Below are 18,375 nucleotides of genomic sequence, written 5' to 3'. Positions count from 1 at the left end.
GAGCGTGTGAGGCATTGAGCCAGCACCAAGAAAAGCTGTCAAAGTAGTACCATGCCTAACGGTTCCTTCCCCAGAAGAAGTTTCCTACTGCCTTGTACACGTTGATTGTCCTTCGGTAAGGCCTAAGCGCTCTTTCTTGCTTTGAAAAGAGAGCCTGCTTTAAAGCTGGACAAAATCCATCGCAGCAGAGCGCCTCTAGGAGCGGAGCTTGGCAATGGTCCTGTTTCTATTCTGTAGCTGATGGGTGGCTGTCAGACTGCATGAATAAATTTGGTGTCTGGAGGAAGTAATGGTGTGTATAATCCTCGCCCTTTAGGAGCAGCACTTGACACTTTCTCATTTCTTTATAGAGCTCGATCTGCATACAAAATGTGTGGTGGATGTGGATGCAAACAAGGTTATTCTTCACCCTGTAAACACCAACCTTTCAAAAGGAGATGCCAGGTAAGATTTTTGAATTAGGAAGGTCGGGCTTCATAAATTATATATGAGGCTAACTACTGAGAAATGTAGGCTTTGCTAGAGGGCTTTCATTTAAAAACAAAACAAAAAAACATGTTCCTTCTGCAATTTAGTTACCATCAGCTACAAAATAAGGCTGATCTTCACCATGCTGCAAAGATGCTTTGAAAACCTAGTGCTTACTACATTTTGAAGTGAGCATTTGCCTCCTACCCTAAAAAATGTGTTAGCAATTAATGGGTCTGTGAACTGTTTAATTTCTTCTCATGTGGTATGATGGGTCTGAAAAGATTTAAATGTGCAGGATAATTTGAGCGGGGCAGAGTTTGTCGTTTTGGAATGAAATAAATCTTTAGCACAGTTATTTTCTCATAATGGTCTTGTATTCAGTGTGTAAGAAGGAAAAGGAAAACACACTGGAGAGCTGTAGCTATAGGAGTAGCTTGATAGTGGAGCATTACATGAATCAAAAATACTTGGAAAAGTGGCCTGTTCATGTAGCAGCTGGCATAATTTGCTAAACATTTTAGAGTGGGATGTGAAAAGGCCTGTAACGATTGATAGAGGTAGGGTTGTGACTAGTTAATATATATATCCCTTGTTTGCAAGGGGAGGACATGGAAGAACATATGCATTAAAAAATAAAACAGGGCTGCAAGAAAAGGCAAAAAATAATACTGGACAAGTACAATTATGATCTGTTTTTTGGAAGAAGACAGGGAAGTGGTCTTAAGGGATGACAGAAGTGAGAGAAATTCAGTTAAATACACTAAGAGCTTTGTTTAAATGTGACATATGGTAGTTTTGTCATGTAAAACTGCACTGTACATCAGTGGTAAGTAAAAGTATTCTTTATCTGATCTCTTATGATCTAAACTTCTCAACCTCCCGGTAGTATTAAATGGAAAAGCAAACGGATGATAAAGTGCAGTGTGTAGTTTCTACTGACTTCAACTGAAAGACTTCTTTTAGTGTGAGTGGGATTAAAGCTTTAAGGAGTTGCTCAAAAGCAAGCAGGCTGCGTGTCGCGGGGTGGTTTTGTTTGTTCTGATATCTGCTGCCTCCAGAAACACGCGGTATTTAGCTCCTGAGTACCTACCTGTGTTAACTCGAGCCTTTAAAACTGCTAAAAATGGCAGGAAAAGGAAATCCTCAAAGGCCCCRCTGGTCAGCTGCATTAAGAATATTCTATTCATCGTTTCTCTAGAGCTAATGAAATGTTGTATGGTTTATACTCACTAGTATACGTTTAAAAAATGTTCATACTTGAGCCATGAGAGAATTCATAATGCAAATCAGACCCCCTGGCAAGGGAGGAATCGGCTGGCAGTTGGAGTGACTTCCCAGGCAGGATGGTGAGCCCAGGGTGAGAAAGCACCGCACCGGACTGGAGAACGCTTCATTTGCATTTTCACAACTGCCCATTGCTAACCTAAGCAGCCAACGTGGTAAATTTATATGGGCTGATTAATAGAAGAGAGAAAAGTGGAGGCCCTTTAACTGCCCTAAAGATTCGTCTATCTGCAGTGTAACACCCTTGAGACAGGAGGACATTGAATTGTCTTGGCTTCTGCAGCTAAGTCAGAAGAATCTGAAATACCAGCTCAAGGAAAAGATTGGTTTTAATTTTTTTAGTCTTTTTTTTAATTTATGCTTTAGTTTGCATGTTTCCAAATCTGTGGTCAGTAACTTTGCCTAATATGCCAGGGTCAGTTTAGGAACTGGGGGAAAAAATTTTAGAACTAGAAACCTGATCGGTCCCATCCCCACTTGTCTTGACCCAGCCCTTCCCTGGCAGGGAGTGACGTTCAGGAAAAACAACTTGCGAGTTTTGGAAAAATGCATGTTTTCCCTCTGCCATCCTCTGTGGTGGAAGCCAAGTTTGGGAGATGGGTAGATTTAAATCAATAGTTTAACGTGCCAATTTGCCTGGGTCACAGAGTTACCGTGTATTTGTCCTGTCTCTGCAAGGTGGTCCTCGAAGGCGAAGGGATTCTTCATTATGTGTTTATCCATCTGCAAAAACTCTCTCCCAGTCGGATCAGTTAAAATGACAAATATCGGAGCTGCTGCTCTCAGTTGTCTCTCAGTTAAGGAGAAGTAGTACGTGGAGTTTGTTACCGATACACCCACCTCTGCCTCTGATTTCCCATGTGACCTTGGGGAATGAATGCATGTAAAACCAGAAAGGTCCACTATCGTTATATATTTCGTACTTTCACAGGTATCTGACTTGAAATTTTGGGARCCTGACTTTTGGAGATGGAGAATTCCGTTGACATAATTGCCATTGAAACCAGCTGTGTCAAACTGTGCATTCAAAATTTTAAAAAGTCTTGAAAATCTAGGTGACAGCTGCTCAGCCTCAGCTTCCCCTGCACCTACAACCTGAATATAATATTTGCTCGTTTCTCCAGCGACTTGAGGCCTAATAAATGCCTGTGAAATGCCTGGTCTCAAGAAAGAAGTCTGGTTTTATACGACTTCAAAAATCTTGCATCCAAGGAATGACCTTTCCTGAGAGACGGATACGCAGCCAGTTGTTTTACTGAGCAGTCCTTGTTAGTGCTGTGCAGGTTTCTGTAATCCAATCATGTACAGTAGATCAATTAAAAAATCTATAGGATAACCTCCAGACTGGGTAGGCAGTGCTACTAACCTTGGGACAACGGGGGGCTGTTGAGTGGTGATTTCTTGTGTTAAAATAGAAATTATACTGCCCGGAAGTGGTCAGCGTTTCTTTAGAGGCTTTCACAAAAATTATTTACCGCGGAGCCTTGAGTTTTGTTTCTCTCRGACTTCCCCAAATGCTCCTTTTAAATCAAAATCTCCCCTTCTCCCCTTTCAGGGGTATGGGAGCTTTCAGGGATTCGGTGTAAATGAATGGTATCATTAGCCTGCCTTGTCTGCTTTCTTTTGCTTCATGCAGTTGTCTGTTTTCTCTGTTGCAAAGGTCATGGTCAAAGTTTCTTTATCAACACAGGATTAACTGTGTGCTGCAGATTACTCATAACATGATTACTTGGTGGTTAGGGCTTGGAAGAGGGTGTGAACTCATTTTGATTGAAACGAATAGATAAGTCCTATATAAGAAATTGGAATGTTTATAAGAATGAGTTTTGAAAAATCTGTGAACAGGCTGTACTTACTGCAGGCTATTAAATTTGTACCAATCTTTTTATTATCCATTTGCTTGYGCTGTCATTTTAAATCTCCCAAACAAGACACATTTAAAAAACCTAAAATACTGATTGTTTTTGACTTCRGGAAAGGGAATTTTATTCCAGGGATTTTATTACGGACTGCAGGCACAGCTCTAATGGTGCGTAACTGATAAACTGTCATGAATCAGTTAGATTTCCATCTAGCTCAGGCCTATGAATGAGAGTGATACCAGTAAAATAAAGCAGTTAATAAATCTGCCCAGTAAACTACCTTTGMACTTTTTTATTAAGAGGATATGCTTAAATATTAAAGGAGCTCTGAATTCTGTGTACTTTTGTCAAAATTTGTGGTTTGTAAGTGCTCTACAGTTTGTGCTGCAGAGCAGAGAGATTCCAAAGACTGACACAGGGTAAAAACTCTTCAAGGGAACAAGTGCCGCTAGTGGAAGTGAGCAAGTGCGTTAAACCAGGCTACAGGTTTCTTTTTCAGCTATTGTAATGCCTGTATAATTGGTGCTTAGTAGTAGATATTTCCATAATTGAGTATCTTCATTAATATCACAAAAATCAAATATGATTTAAGATATTTGTTCCTGGGTCTATACCAGTTTGCTTTTGTATATCCACACAGGCAACATGTTTTTTTTTTTGCTCATGAAGCTGAGACACTGAAAACTTGATTTAGTTGTTTGCTTCAAAATTCTGAAAAAATGAGCAGGGATGTGCTGRCATCTTACTCAGRCTTGAGGGTTTCTGCAGCCTTGCTWCRTCTGCGCTTGGTGATTTCTAAGGTTTAACTAAGTGAAGTTAAAGGCTGTTGAGAGAATGAAACCAATGCCCACAGAATTTAGGAGGACAGAACAGTAAAAAAAAATCTTATTTATGCAGTAAGTAGGGAAAAAAATTGCAGGAATGACAGACTTCAAGCAGTGTTTGGGTGGAAATAGATAACCCAGTGAAATCCTTCCATAGTTTGTCTTTGGATTAAAGTTTTTTCCCTTGGAAAGCTGAAGAATCCTTTTGAAGAAGAAATGCAGATTGGGACCAAGACCGAATGTTGTTAAAGATTCAGCAATTGAAAAACAAAAAATGGTACTGGAAAATAATTATCAGAGAGTCTCAAAGACCAAGCGACATTACTTCACGCATTTTGGAGGGTCAAGAGTGGAGTGGATGAATGCTAACAGAAATATGCAACTTCTAATTAAAAAAATACATATATAGTAGAAGGATTGCAAGGGTTTACTAAGTATAAAACACTACTGCTGTGGTCCTGGGAATTAAAATGTATCTATTGAGGACATACTTTGTATTCTTATCTACCTGGGAAACTTATAAAATGCCTAGATATATGCTAGATAACGGGTGCAGCACAGAGAGCTTTTGACCAGCTCAGAAATTCTATTTAGAACTAAATATGATCGTACTAGATTCTGTTTTCACCTTTTTTTTTTGCTCAATTACTAAAAATCAGTATGTGGAGCTTGTGCAAGCCCACGCAAGCTCCCTCTGCCTGCTCTCGGTTAACCAGAAGTCTTGTGATCGTGTCGCCACGATGTCGAGGTGGCAGCGGCGAGCCCTGCTGCGAGGCGGGATAAGCTCGTGCTCGGCGCGGCATTAGCAGTTGCACAATTTCTGGTCTGCTCGGAGCCCAGGTGAAGCAGGGCTTCGTTTGACGAAGCTTCAGGACGGACTTGAAAACCTTCTTTAAAGCTGGCTAAAAGCTGAAAATAAGTTACAGCTTGTCGGCTTGTGCTGTGTGCAGTATTACCGATCTCGCGCTCTTGATAAAGATGTCAAACACTAATCTGGGTATAGCCGACTGCACAGGGACTGCCTGAACAGTGAGATGATAAAACTCGCACATAAATTGATTTCTTAATTTTTGCAAAAAACTGTAAATACAGGTAGTGTGTTGGCTGATGAAATTGTACATTAAACAGTGAGAAACTTGCATTAGCACATTACAAATAAATTATCTGTTTGTGAGAGGTAGAAGCGCACATCTCTCTTGTGCAGTTCAATAAAATATTTGATATATATATATATGGAATGGTAGGCAAAAACTGCAATTAAAGGAAGGGTTAGCAAAAGTTGAAAATATCATGATGCCGTTTGTCTGGTTTATAGTGTATGACTACTTTTGTACAATTCATCAGCTCTCGTGTCTTCTAGAACAGCGTGCAGAAATTGAAGGTGCCTAGAGAGGAAATGCTAACGTTATTATACATGTACTCTTGTGTGTATATAAATATGGACTGGAAAACCTGACCATTAGGAATAACGGGGAATGCTATGCTTTTAAAAATACTAAGTGATAGCAGGCGTGCGTAGCGGGGCACATGTACTGCGTCTTAGCAAAGAATGTGGGAAATGAGAAAATGAGAAGAAGTGTGATGGCAATACTATATACGGATTTAATCTGTAGAACTCTTTGACCCAAGAAAACAGTGAAAGCCAACTACTGATATGTATATTGAGGAGAAAATAAACAGCTTTTCTTGAAAAGACACCAGGATCCTGCCTGATGTTAGGTAAGAACGGCTTGAAGAGCTGCCTGATCTTAGGCAATAGTTGGCTGTGTATTTACCTCCGTGTGCTAAGGGGGAGTCACTTGCTGTGTCGGTACAGGTTCATTATGAATATCTAAAGCTTTGATCGAGAATGAAATTTATGGGTTAGATGTTAGTTCAGCTTCGTCTTACAGGGAACGGATCTGTGCCATGTTTCATAATGCAGAAATGTTCCAGGAAGTTGTGGGGGGGGAGGGAGGGAGGGAGCGTGTTTGTATTCCCAAGACTGATAGCTGACATCCAGAAGAAGGGGAAGCCTGTCCGCCTCCCTCCTCATCCGTGGGGGTATTTTGTGGGTGCAAAACAGCTTACAGGAAACTGGTTGCAAAACGTTTGCAGGAACAGCGCTGTGAGACTTTCCTGTGTCGCTAGCTTTGCTTGAGCAGCTCCGTTGCATGCGTGCGTGCAGCTTTCGCTTCAAGCATGGCATCGTTTTGTGATATGACGATGGTCTCTGTTGTATTCCCCCAAGTAAGTGTTGCTGCTCTTTATTGATCAGCCTGCTAAAGTCTTAACTTACGAGGGGGAAAATACTTTTAAGCCTTACCTTTTAAAACTGACAGTCATTTAAGTGGCTGAATAGATTTCTCAGCAAACCATTGCCTTTGAAGTCTATGATTAGAAGAGTTTGTTGTTATATTAAACCTAGATTATGGAGCATACTGCCTTACTTATTCCTTCAGATACCAGAGTGGTCTACATCTCATTGAAACATCTCTTCTGATATAAAAACTGTATGTATAAAAACTTCTGAGTTCCTGGGGTACCTAGAGATCCTGTTCTTGCTTAGAAGTTTGAAAGACATTTGTTTATCTATCCTAGAGAGATTTTAAACCAGAGAGGAGTCGGGACAGGCAAAGCAGAGAGACGGTCCGGAGAATGTCAGGACCAAGCAGCTAACACGCAAGGCTCTGTTACCGTGCTCCTCACGAGCCCCTCGTTCGATGGGGTGAAGTATTACATTGCACAAGGAGGCGAATGCTTGCCGTATAAAATACTGCTCTTGTACGAAATTAAGAAGTAGGAGTTCTGCCAGGAGAGAAGGTGGTTGCTGCACTTAAACTCATGCTTGCAAGGAAGTGTAGGTGCTGCAACGCAAATGCTGTGGCCTGAGTAAAAGTGAAAATGTGGGGCAGAAACCATCCACAAATTCTTGTTGTAGGCAAAAATGTTAACAAAACTCTGTGCTACCGGTTTGTGTGTCAATGTGTTTAAGAAAGAACTTTCTTAAGCAAAACAAAATGGGATAAAATGTAACTGTGAGGCTGTGTTAATTTTTTTAAAGAGGATTTGTTTTTCCTCTCCCCAGTGTGGGTCACACCTATTTACTTGTACCTTTGTTATGGCTAACACAGCCGTAGCAAATCAGGATTACCTCTTGAACTGTGCACCCATAGTGTAAGTGAAAATTAATTTTAACAGGAGCCATAGCCTCTTGAAGTGAGACGTAGAAGTGCACAGCACCACTAGGAATGGTCCTTGGCCAACTTGCACTCCTCAGCTGAAAATGAGAGAAGCCTTTTTTAGTCTGGTTGCTGATCTGACAAAATCCACGATAATTTATTGTACTTGAGAGAAAGATAACGAAGAATTAACTTAATGGTGTTCACGTGTCCCGTGATCTGAAGTATAACCTTCAACTTCCGTATCTTGCACGCCTAAGTTCTAGTACTTTTTCTTCTCAAAATCTACTGCTTGTAAAGTACTTACACCTTTAATTTTTCTTTAAACTGAAGATTTTTTTATAGCGTATGTTATCTAGTGGCAAGTTACGGAGTATCCTTAACACTGGCGACCTGCTCGCAGACAGTGTTTTGCTTTGTGGAGCTTGATGGTGATAGTTGCTAAGCAGCCTGACCTTCGTGCAAATTTGTTGCGGGTTGGCTAGGCTTTCTGACTGCGAGTTATCTAAGAAGTGGACTTTTTGCTGCAAATACAATGTAATTTGTGGTCCCTTCCCATTGCAAATCGGTATCGGTGGTAAAAGTCAGTTCCCAGAGTTTAAAAAAACCAAACCAACCATGAACATACTAATATTTGAGTGGAATATAGCTTCTATTTAAACCTTTATAGCAGTTTTCAGAGACTGCTTACATTTTTTAAGCTAGTTTGCACCCGAGGCTTAGAATATCAGGCTACTTAAGCTGCAAGGAGATTGATGTGTTATAGTTGTTTTCTTCACTTGTTAAATCTACAAGTTAAAACATGCAAATCAAATTAAGAAGAATTGGCTGGAATTCGGCTCAGTGACAGTCTTTTTCTGGCTTTTCGACTTTGCTGCAATAGGTTTCATCCTCTATGAAAATAATTTAAAAGGGCATAAAATGTCGTTTGCTTGTAGTAAGTCTTTGAAATGGTACAAGTCAACTCAAACCTCCGTCTGAATGTGTGAAAATAAGAAATGGAACTAACAGATTACCCTATGCTATTTGGACAGCACAGACAGAGCCAAACAGTGGATAAAGAATGAAAACTGAGCTTCAAGTTTGAAATACTTGTTTTTAATGTTGATTGAATATGTTAACAGAAGTCTTAAAAGGCTTAATAGTTTATTTCCTATTGAAAAAACCAAATTTAATAAAGATAGGTATGGGACCAACCTAATGGTCATAGACTGAGGGAAGAAATGAAAAGGGGTGGGGGAGTAAACTTGATTTTAAGATCAGTCTTTAATATTCRGAAGAAATGTTGCGGCTGTTGATGCCACGTGAAGTTAATCCATAAAGTAAGAATATGTAGTGGTCACAGTGACACTCAATAATAATCCTACAGGCTGAAGGATTGTTTCAGTGTCTGGAGCCACTGAATTTGGTGGAAGATGATAGAAACAGTTCAGAACAGCTTTTACAGCCAAAGTATCTGCTGACACTCCAAATATCATCCCATGCTTACCAACTTCAGTGAGATTTCAAGCCTGTCAAGTAAGTTCTTATTAGTTCTAAAAACAGGACTTAAGAATATGTATATGAAAATGGGTCTGTTAAACTACTTAACTCACTTAAACTACTTTTATGCTTAGCAGTTTTGAAAAATCTTGATTTCAGATTAGCGCGATTATGAGATATCCGAGAAGGATGGGTGCAAGAGAGGATGTTTCTTGACATTTGACTTGACTGATTAATAACAGAATAGTTTTGTTCATGCTTAACAGCTCTTCCCGTCTTTGCTGCAATCCTGAGATTGTGTAGCTGTATCCCTCAAGCTAATTTGAAATAAGCTAGTTTGAATGTTGAAAGTCAAGTGTCTGTGGCAGGACAGTGCTAACCTGAGCTTTGAATCCTTCTCCTGAGAAGCTGGTTAAATATTCATGATTTTAGCAGCGATTGTAATGCATGTCATTTTATGGACAGCTAGACTATATAGATAATACCATATGTAGGCTTCTGAACTCCTTAGTTATTGGAAAATGAAATATAAAAAATGGCAGGGTTTGTCCTCCAAATTGCTTATGGTCTTGTTAGGGGAAATGAAGAGGAGAAATCCTGTCCCTTTTAGTGTCCTATCTTCCTTGTCCTGAGAAACTCTAAACATATTTTTGAGAAGGGGAGTTATTTGTGTGCGTCAAGTAATTTGAGGTAACTTGTAATTTGTTTGTGGTGGTGGCAATTTTAGAAGGAGAAGTTCAGAAGGTGACTGCTTTGCACTTAATGCTCCATTACATTTAAAGCGAGCCTGATTCAGCCCCCATCTTATAGTTCTGTAAAGCTGGAAATTATACTACCGAATTCAGGGGAAAGTGTTTCTGTATACCTTCGTTTGCAAGCTTTTATTATAAGAAGGTAAAATTGCAATTGCTGTTGTACCTCAAGAGTTGCTGTAATATATAGTATTCTTTTAGCTATTTCAATTGCAGAGGTCACTAAAGAGATAAAGGGGCCRTTTTCTCCCATCCTCCCCGTGAGGAGGAACCAACAATCACCATTCTGCAGGTATTTTTGTTTTTTGTTTTCCCATGAGCTAGGTCTACAGGAATGCAGCATCTGCTGCTGGCGCAAGGGCAGCGATGATGCTGCGCCCTTCCCTCCGGGCTGGAATGTCAGTCGTTGCTGAAAAGAAGCTGCGGAGGTCTGAGGGCTTCCTCCTAAAAGGCATGCTGATTTTTTGGGGTTTTATTTTTGAAAAGGTCCCAAACCATTCTCCCCAATCATAATTTACATTAAAACGACTTGTTGTGCCTTTATTCTTTTGGCATGAAGCATGACAAAGTCCGATCAGAACAGCTTTGGCTTCCTGAGCGCTGCTGTGGTGAACGTGTGAATGTTGCACTCAGTGCTGTGGAAACAGATGAGGTAAAAGTAACATTGCTTTAATTAGTGATTTAAAGCTCATGACAGCTCTCATAAGCGCATAACATCTTACAAAAACGCAAAGCGCAACCCTCTGGTGAGTACTCCTCTGAGGAGAGAAGCAATCAGGCCAAGTAGCGATTTTTTTATTTATTTATTTTTGCTGAATGAATGTAAAGGGAGAGGGCTGAACTTTTAAGATCTCCGGGGGGAGGAAGGATGGTCTTGTGGCAAAGGCAGAGGCTGCTTTAAGGGATTTGGGATTTTGACTGTACACTCTTTTTATTGTTTGGAGAGGGTTGGTGTTTTTTTGAAATGATGTTTCCTCTGCTAGTGTATATTTAGGACACTTAGCTCAGTGAGACCAGAACTCAGAGCTTCTATATTGTCGTAGTGACTAAAAAGGCTCTACAACTTAATGCGTACTGTCTGAGGTTCTTCGGCTAGTCCACTTATTTTCATTTTTTAGCCCTGTACTTGTTTCAAAAGCACAATGCTGGGTTCCCCCCCACACACCTCAGTGTTCACAGGCTTCTGCCAAAATTTTTTTGCTCTTCAGCAGAAGTAGCTCAACTATGCTGATCAGATTAATGAAATGAAGAAACGGGATATCTACCCAGCTTTTATCTGAATAGCACTTTCAGCTCTGAGCTTTTTTAAAAATATCATTGTTTAAAGATGTTTACAATCTGAATTTCATTTCTACTTGGTAACAAATGTGATTATTTACAAAAATTCTACCTAATATGAATAACTGATAAAATAGTGACATATGAATTGGCTTGTTCTCCTGTCCCGTCTCTTCCTGATACGAAGGCTTTTCTGTCTGCTCTTCGCAGTTCTTTGACTGGTGTCAAAGCTTCATCTGGTAGCCTGTATAGTTCTGGGTTCTCCCCAAAAATGCAGCTCGAGGTGATAACTTTGCAGAGCTTGTGGCCGTGGTGCCACAGGAAGGAGGAGTTATAGTGTGCTGAGCAGGAAAATAAAACACTTATGTAACAAATAAATAAATAAAAGAAAAAGGATATGCAAATCTCATGGCAGAGGAGAAGACCRAAATTGGGATGGCTCAGGGAGGAAGCAATTACTTGGTTGCTTTACTAATCCACTGAAACCACTTATACACCGGCCCAGACCTAGAAGTGTTTCTACCGCCTACTAGCTATCTGACTTAGTATCTATGCTGCCCACAACAGCACAAAAGTTATGCRGTAACTTCATGCTAAAACCTGACATCCTTGCTTCGCTGCAGCCTGCACAGCTGATACCTGCAGAGTTTTTCACTTGCAGCAATCATCTCTTTCTGTCGCCACTCAAATGTCTTTGCTGCTAATACAAATTTAATCCAATTGCAGAAACAACACTGGTGAGTCCTTTATGCCATATCCAACGCCAGAATTATGCCAGGTTGGTGGAGCCAAGGCAGGTTTACACCGTAGTGCAGGAGCACATATGATATGTTTCTGCCTGCTGAATCATTGCTGTAGCGCTTTGTCATGAGCGCTTTGGAAGCAGGCGAAGGATAGTCCTCCGTGACCCTGTCTCCAGGGACAATAAACAGTCTCATGCTTATGTATCGAGGCGCTTGACTCTCGTGGAGGCAGTGGCAAGGTGAAACTGCTAGAGCCCACTAATACCATGGGATGGATATCCTGGTGCAACTGCTTATGAAACCACGTTAGGCTCTCAAACGAAGAATATCGCATGCTTTGTAATCAAATGTTTCCTCATACCTTTATTTTCCTTCTCTGTGCTTCCAGTCCCTGTTCAGGTTTCTCGGGTGACAGTGTTCCAGGTAAGGTCACGTCGGCAACCCCTTCCAGAGGACGTTGCTTAATGGCACCTCTGGGATCGTGGGAGCTCTGCACGGGCTGCTTTGCCCAGCAGGGAGGTCAGCTGCCTGGCTGCCGCTTGGAGAGCTGAGAGGTAACGGGCTCCCAGACGTTTTAGGATCGCTGCTGTGCTGATGGCAGGCTCACTGGTGGCCGTCTTGGGCGCAGTGATGTACGTGTAGCTCTGCCCATGAATGAAATCGTAGGTTGTTTGTACGTTGTGAGAGTGACCTCATTCGGAGTGGAAGAATTTGGAGAACACCTGACTAGCTGAGATGCAGGAACTAAGCTGACAGTCCTTGGTGTAAATACCAGCTGTCACTATAGTATTATCCATAATTAATGCATCTGTTGAAAGTGAGAGACAGGTTCCTTTTCAAGGCAGCAGAGATGTCAAGAGTTAATTGTAACCTAATTTGTAGGAGGTTATTAGCAAGATACGAGTCGTTATCTTTTGGTAGATTATATTTAGCAAAATACCCGTCCCGAAATAAAGAAGTGAGTCGCAATTGTCAAGTGCTCATCACAAATAATTCGATTATAAATCAAAAATTAGTTGATATCCTGTGCTAGAAAGGGACCCAAAGGAACTCCAAATTAAGATGAATGCTTTGCCTCAGTGCTGCATGTCCCTTGTGTTTTAGCTGTGGCTGCTTTGGCTCCTGTACAAACAAGCTTTGAAGGATGGCGAAGGTTTCAGCCTTCCTGGGCACTGGAGATAGGGCATAAGCCCTTTCACGTTTCCATCATGGTCCATCATATGACCAATGCCGTCTGTGGCAAAGATCCAGCATTTTGGTATTCTGCCGACGTGGTCATGGAGGTATCCTGAAACCTGCTGAATTTTAAATAGAAGCCTGAATGTTCTGGGTATCATGTGAGGTGACACTGATGCTCACAAGAGGTGAGGTTTTCAGATGGGGAGTAGAAGGAGCTGGCTTTTTCTTCATCTCTAAGTGTGGATGTACCTTTAATTTCTAAAGAGAAAACAAAATTCCCTATTTCTTCACTGTATCAAGTCTTGAATGCAGTTAACTGTTCCACTGCTACACCTAAAACATCTTTCACAGCACTCATTGAAAATAGCATATAGTTTATTCTGTTAAAAATCGCTAGCCAGGAAATGGTTATCACAGATATCTTAAATTCTGCTCATGAGCTTCCTAGAGCTGTGACAGAAGTGAAGGAGGCCTTACGATTAAAATGTGAGTAGGAACCTAATCTAATCATGGGTATTGAAATACTTAAAAAAAAATTTCCTTGGCAGTTTGAAAGTGCTGTGTAACTGCTGCTCGGATCCTTGATCCTTGACCGCACGGCAGGCGCTGGTAAAGCAAGTTAAGTGATGCAGTCGCGCAGCTGGATCCCGCGCAGGTAACCAATGCACCACCCCCCCATGACAGATCGAAGCGGCTTCCTTTGTATGAAGAGCCAATCCAAGAGATGATTTTTATGGGATTTTACACTTTACGATGTCCTGTGTTGTTTGCAGGACTGGCCGCATCCTTAAAAAATAAAATAAAAAAACAGCCTCGTAGCAGTTGACTGCCATAGTATTCAGACACGCAAATACTTCGATCTGTGTGCTGCGAATTGTACAGATACCTGCAAAGGCGAAGTCCGTACCTTCAAAAGCTTGTGGTGTAAAAGGGCTAGAAAGCAAAGGGCTGGAAGGCAGAAGCTGTAATTTGAATGCATTCGGTTTGTTTAGCAATGAAATGCCACTGCTCAGATAACCATTAGATAACACTGCATCAAGCATTCTAGGCATTTTAACTTGTTGCCTTTCTACTTCAATTTTTCACTGTTACAGAAAACCTTCTTGCCTTCTCTGACACCACTTTGCGGTTGGGAAGCCTTTTTCGAGCCAAACCTTAAAACTCCTATTAATTCTTGCATATCTTCCCCAGGCATCTACCTTGCCACAAAACCTGCAGGAAACTGGTCAGTGAATGGTTAAGTAAAAGATTAGTATTTAGGAATCCTTGGGATCTGCTCACGCTTGTGCGTATTTGCTGCAACTTCTGGCAGATTTCATTCTGCAGACTTCATTGGCACTAGCAAGTTGTTAAAATGTTGCCAACTTGCCTAGAGTCGTTAATCCTTGTTTATTGTCAGGATTAATGCTGAGAAAGGGCTTGATTCTTTAGGGAAAAGTAGGGAGGAAAAGCATCCTTGCAGAAAAATGAAGTTAATCTTTATCATAAAAGAAACTAACTTGACAACATAGTCTGTCCTGGTGTCTCCAGGCCAGCTAGAAACTAATTACAACATAATTTGTGGTTTTCTCCTGCTGTCTTCCCTGTCTATGTACAATGGCTTATGAAATGTTATAAATGAAAAGGCCATAACCTAAATCTCTTTGCTCTCTTGCAGTGATTATGACTGAGGTTATCGGTTTTACTGAAGTTTTTCAGGAAGTTTTTTTTAATCTGTGTATTTGCACAGGGATGTAATGAAATGTAATGAGTTCGTAGCCTCCCTTGAAGATGATCATTTATGTGAACTCAAAAAGATCCAAAAATCTTGCACTGAAACAATTGCTAAAGGGATTTTTCCATTGTGAGTTAAAGAATGCTATTAGAAGAGCTTTTAAAGCCAATTTTAAAATTCAGATCCTTTTAGAATACAGTAACAAAGCCAGTATGTAAAATTAATAGTAATAGCAGTATAGTATAAGATCTTTGCCCTCCCTTAAAAGGAAACCTCTATTTTATTACTTGAATTCCAAGCAGCTGCAGCCTGTTCTTTCCTAAGTCTCTAGCGTGGATGTTTTGTATGGAAGCCGTTACTGCGTGCTAAAAAATCCTCCCGTTTAAGATGTTGGAGCGGCGGATGGCAAGGGAGCCCAAGATGGTTTTAAAACCTCCCTTAAGAGTGACGTTGCGCTGTTACGTGGTGTTGTCTTTGGCCAGGAGCAGCGTGGTCACTAGGCCACGCTGTCAGCACGGAGCGAACCTGCAGCAGACCTTGATCCATTGCTAAGGGTCCTGCAGAGACCTGCGGTAGCCGCAAAGGATAAAGCGGTGTCCATTTAACGCGTTTCCAGAGGCTCGTTCGGCAGAGACCTCTTCCTTATCTCCGGTCTTCTCCTTTCCCTCCTGTCCAGGAGGGGTGTTACGCCAATGTCAGGAAGCAAACTGTTTGCTTGATCAAAATGGAATACGTGTTTCTTTGATTTACCGCGGACGCAGTGCAAAGTCGCTGGTCCTTCCGACAGCACGGGAATTAGAAGCTGGAGCACGAAATGGTGTTACTTTTTTTGGTACCGCTTATTTTTTGCACCATTGTGAAGGTCTTAAAATCCCCTTACTTGCCAAAAAATCACAAGTTGGCAACAGAGGTGTTCAGTAAGCTGGGCTGGTGCTTGCAAAGACTTTAATGGGAGGAGTGTACTTTGGTGACTGTCACTAAAAACAAGGTATCAGAGCTTCTGGGCTGTGGTCCTGGTTTTAGCATTTGCTGTGTGATCCTGAACTGCGATTTCTCACTCGTCAACACGTAGTGAACATAAAACTACATGGGTCTTCGGCTGCACTTTTACTATAGTGAGCAGAGATTATTTTTAAAGACCTTTTTAGAAGCAGAGTCAGTGCATTAATCTCTGTTTTATATTTGAGGGAACAAAAGTGTGGAAAGATGGATGACTTTCCTGAAGTTACCGAACAAATCATTGTCACAACTAGGAAATGAAGTGAGTCTCCAGAGCGGCTGTTTTCTGTAGGGTTTATGAACTTCTTTGGCTTTTTTAAAGTGCTTAGTCCTGTAGTGTGTACTGCATAACTAGAGTGAATACTTGGATCATTTTTCCCTTTAGAGGGGAAAGGAAGGAATGACAGGAGAAGGGGCTCACTTGTCTTAAAGCATTTTCTTCAAGTTACTCTGTTAATAAAGGAAGAAAACAGGTTATGAAAGGCGGAAGCGAAGAGCAGTACTGACCTTGTGATAAGGTATTAACTTCATTTTTGGAGAATTGTGTTAGTTCGAGAAACAATTTCTGCAGAATTGATTCCTGTATGTATGAATCCCCCTGCTAGGGGGATGATGTGCCATTTCTTAACTGTGAAGAAACAGGAAAATAACTGAGTTTGCTTTCCTACAGGAAAAAGGAGAGTATATATTGTTCTGGAATCAAATATCACAGCCTTTTGCAGGGTATTTTTTTGCTGCGCTGCATCATCAAGACTGCAGTTATCTTCTTGGATTTTTAAGTGTTCTGGGGAGTTCAATTCTCCTTCCTGCTGAAACAACGTTCTTGTCTGGTGGATCAGCTTACTGCTAAGGAAGCTGAATTAAGTGAATTACTAATTTTATGGTTTACAGCTGGTTGTAGAATACTCTAGAGTAGTTGTAACACCAAGCTGGTATGTGAAGCTGTGTTTAGGAGGTTTGCACATAGCCCAGATTTTAAGAAGAGCAAAAAAATTGGTCTCGAGTTTCTCATATTGTTACTGGGGAGCATGTTTTCCGGGAAGAATGCTGTGGTTAGGCTTTGTCTTACCCAGCGTGTCAGCAGTTCTCTAACACTTTGGTTTTGTCCATTCCTGTGGCTCTTGGCATCCTTTGCATGCCCTGCGCTGATTAAGAACAGTTGTCGTGGTGCTCATACACGCACGCACGCTACACCCTTCCGAACCTGTGCGCTGCGCCCCTCCGAGTCCCCGTGGTCGCCTGTGGTCTGTGGCCGCCGTTTCGTAGCGCGTCCTGCAAGCGCCCTGATGAATAAGCTTCTGCTCTCCGTACTTGTGCCACTGAATACGCGTTTTCCTAATCTTCTGAGCCAGGTCGCCCTTTTCTTTTGCCCTGTGTTGAGTCCGAATAGCACATTTCCCCCCTTGACCTGCGCGATGCAGGATGCTCGTTTGAGGCTCGGTTACAGAAGACCGACCTCAACCTTTAGCACTTCCTAGGAAGCATCAGAAAAGTGTCTCCTGCCTTCGTGGTTGAATCCCCTTTTTGGAGGGAACGGTTTCTCAGGCCTGCTGGTTTACCCGCTTTATGTGGCCAAAGCCGGTGTTAACGTTGTAGTGATTTTGAAGTATCAAGCAGCTATGAGCTACTTTAGCAATAACTCAGAATATTTCATGGAATCAGGGGAGAGCAGGGAACATGTGACAGTTCTGTCTGGTGACTAACATTTCTCCGTTAAGCTATAAAATAGCTGCAAGTCTTGGGGGTTTATTTTAAAGCCCGTGGAAGGTTTATTTTGCCACTTAGCAGTTGAAAGAGTGCAGCTACAGAGAACTTCAAAGTGACTTAGCTTCAACAACAGTGAGATCCAGGCAGAGCAGGTTCCTTCCCGCAAACAGTCGCTTTCACAGCTCAGATTCTTCATTTTTAAAAGCTGCTTTATTAAGAATCACCTATTAATGCTCTGGCCAGGAGTTTGACAGTGACTGTGACCTTCTGGGTTGCACTTTCCTTCCCTTCTGCAGAAGCTAAATTCATCTTTCCACATGCTTAGAAAATTGGATAAGCCAAATTGAATTGTTTTTGTGTTTTTTTTATATAACTGTGTTTTACAGCTTCTTATTTCTGGTAATTAAATATGGGTTACCTTGCACGCAGAACCAACAAGGCAAATAAGAGTTTATCTCATGAATCACAGCTTCAGCATAGTTTATTCTGTTTTTTCAAGATTTTAATTAACAGTGGTTGAAGATCTCGCACAGATCGAAACCTTATTTTGGATCATCTAAAACTGCTTGTTGCAGGGAAGAATTTACTCCTGATAGCTACTGCGGTGTCAGCAATGAAGCGATGCTGGCTTAATCTTGCTCACGTAAACTGTGTGTCCTGCAAGCTAAAAAGTAAATAGGAGGCGTTTGAGTTGTTTGAAAGGACAAGGATATTTTCTACCGGTTTAAGTGATACTGATGAATTATTTTCGCTATTCTACGTTATCACACTTGTTTACTGATATTGTCTGCTGATCTCCTGGAACTCGAGGCGGCTTTCAGACCGCCGAGGTTCTGGCTGCCGGCGATCCCTGTTCTCGTTTGGGGGCTCCCTACTTAAGTGGAGCGTTAGTGTTGCAGTTTCCGTAACAGAAATGTGA

General features: G+C 41.4%; 1 protein-coding gene across 1 annotated transcript in view; it reads left to right on the top strand.

Moving 5' to 3' along the window:
* Nucleotides 1-350: 350 nt before the first annotated feature.
* Nucleotides 351-18,375, top strand: part of KIF13B (kinesin family member 13B) — a gene marked incomplete at its 5' end in the record, with an annotated part of 103,281 nt that continues 85,256 nt past the window's right edge. Inside the window, one exon of the mRNA XM_026067017.1 lies at nucleotides 351-444. Coding sequence (XP_025922802.1) covers nucleotides 351-444 — 94 coding nt within the window. The remainder of the gene's footprint in view (nucleotides 445-18,375) is intronic.

Source organism: Apteryx rowi, unplaced genomic scaffold (assembly GCF_003343035.1).
Source record: "Apteryx rowi isolate R43461 unplaced genomic scaffold, aptRow1 scaffold_251, whole genome shotgun sequence".
NCBI classification, from domain to species: domain Eukaryota; kingdom Metazoa; phylum Chordata; class Aves; order Apterygiformes; family Apterygidae; genus Apteryx; species Apteryx rowi.
Note: the sequence above shows the minus strand (reverse complement) of the source record. Positions and strands in the feature narration are given on the sequence as shown.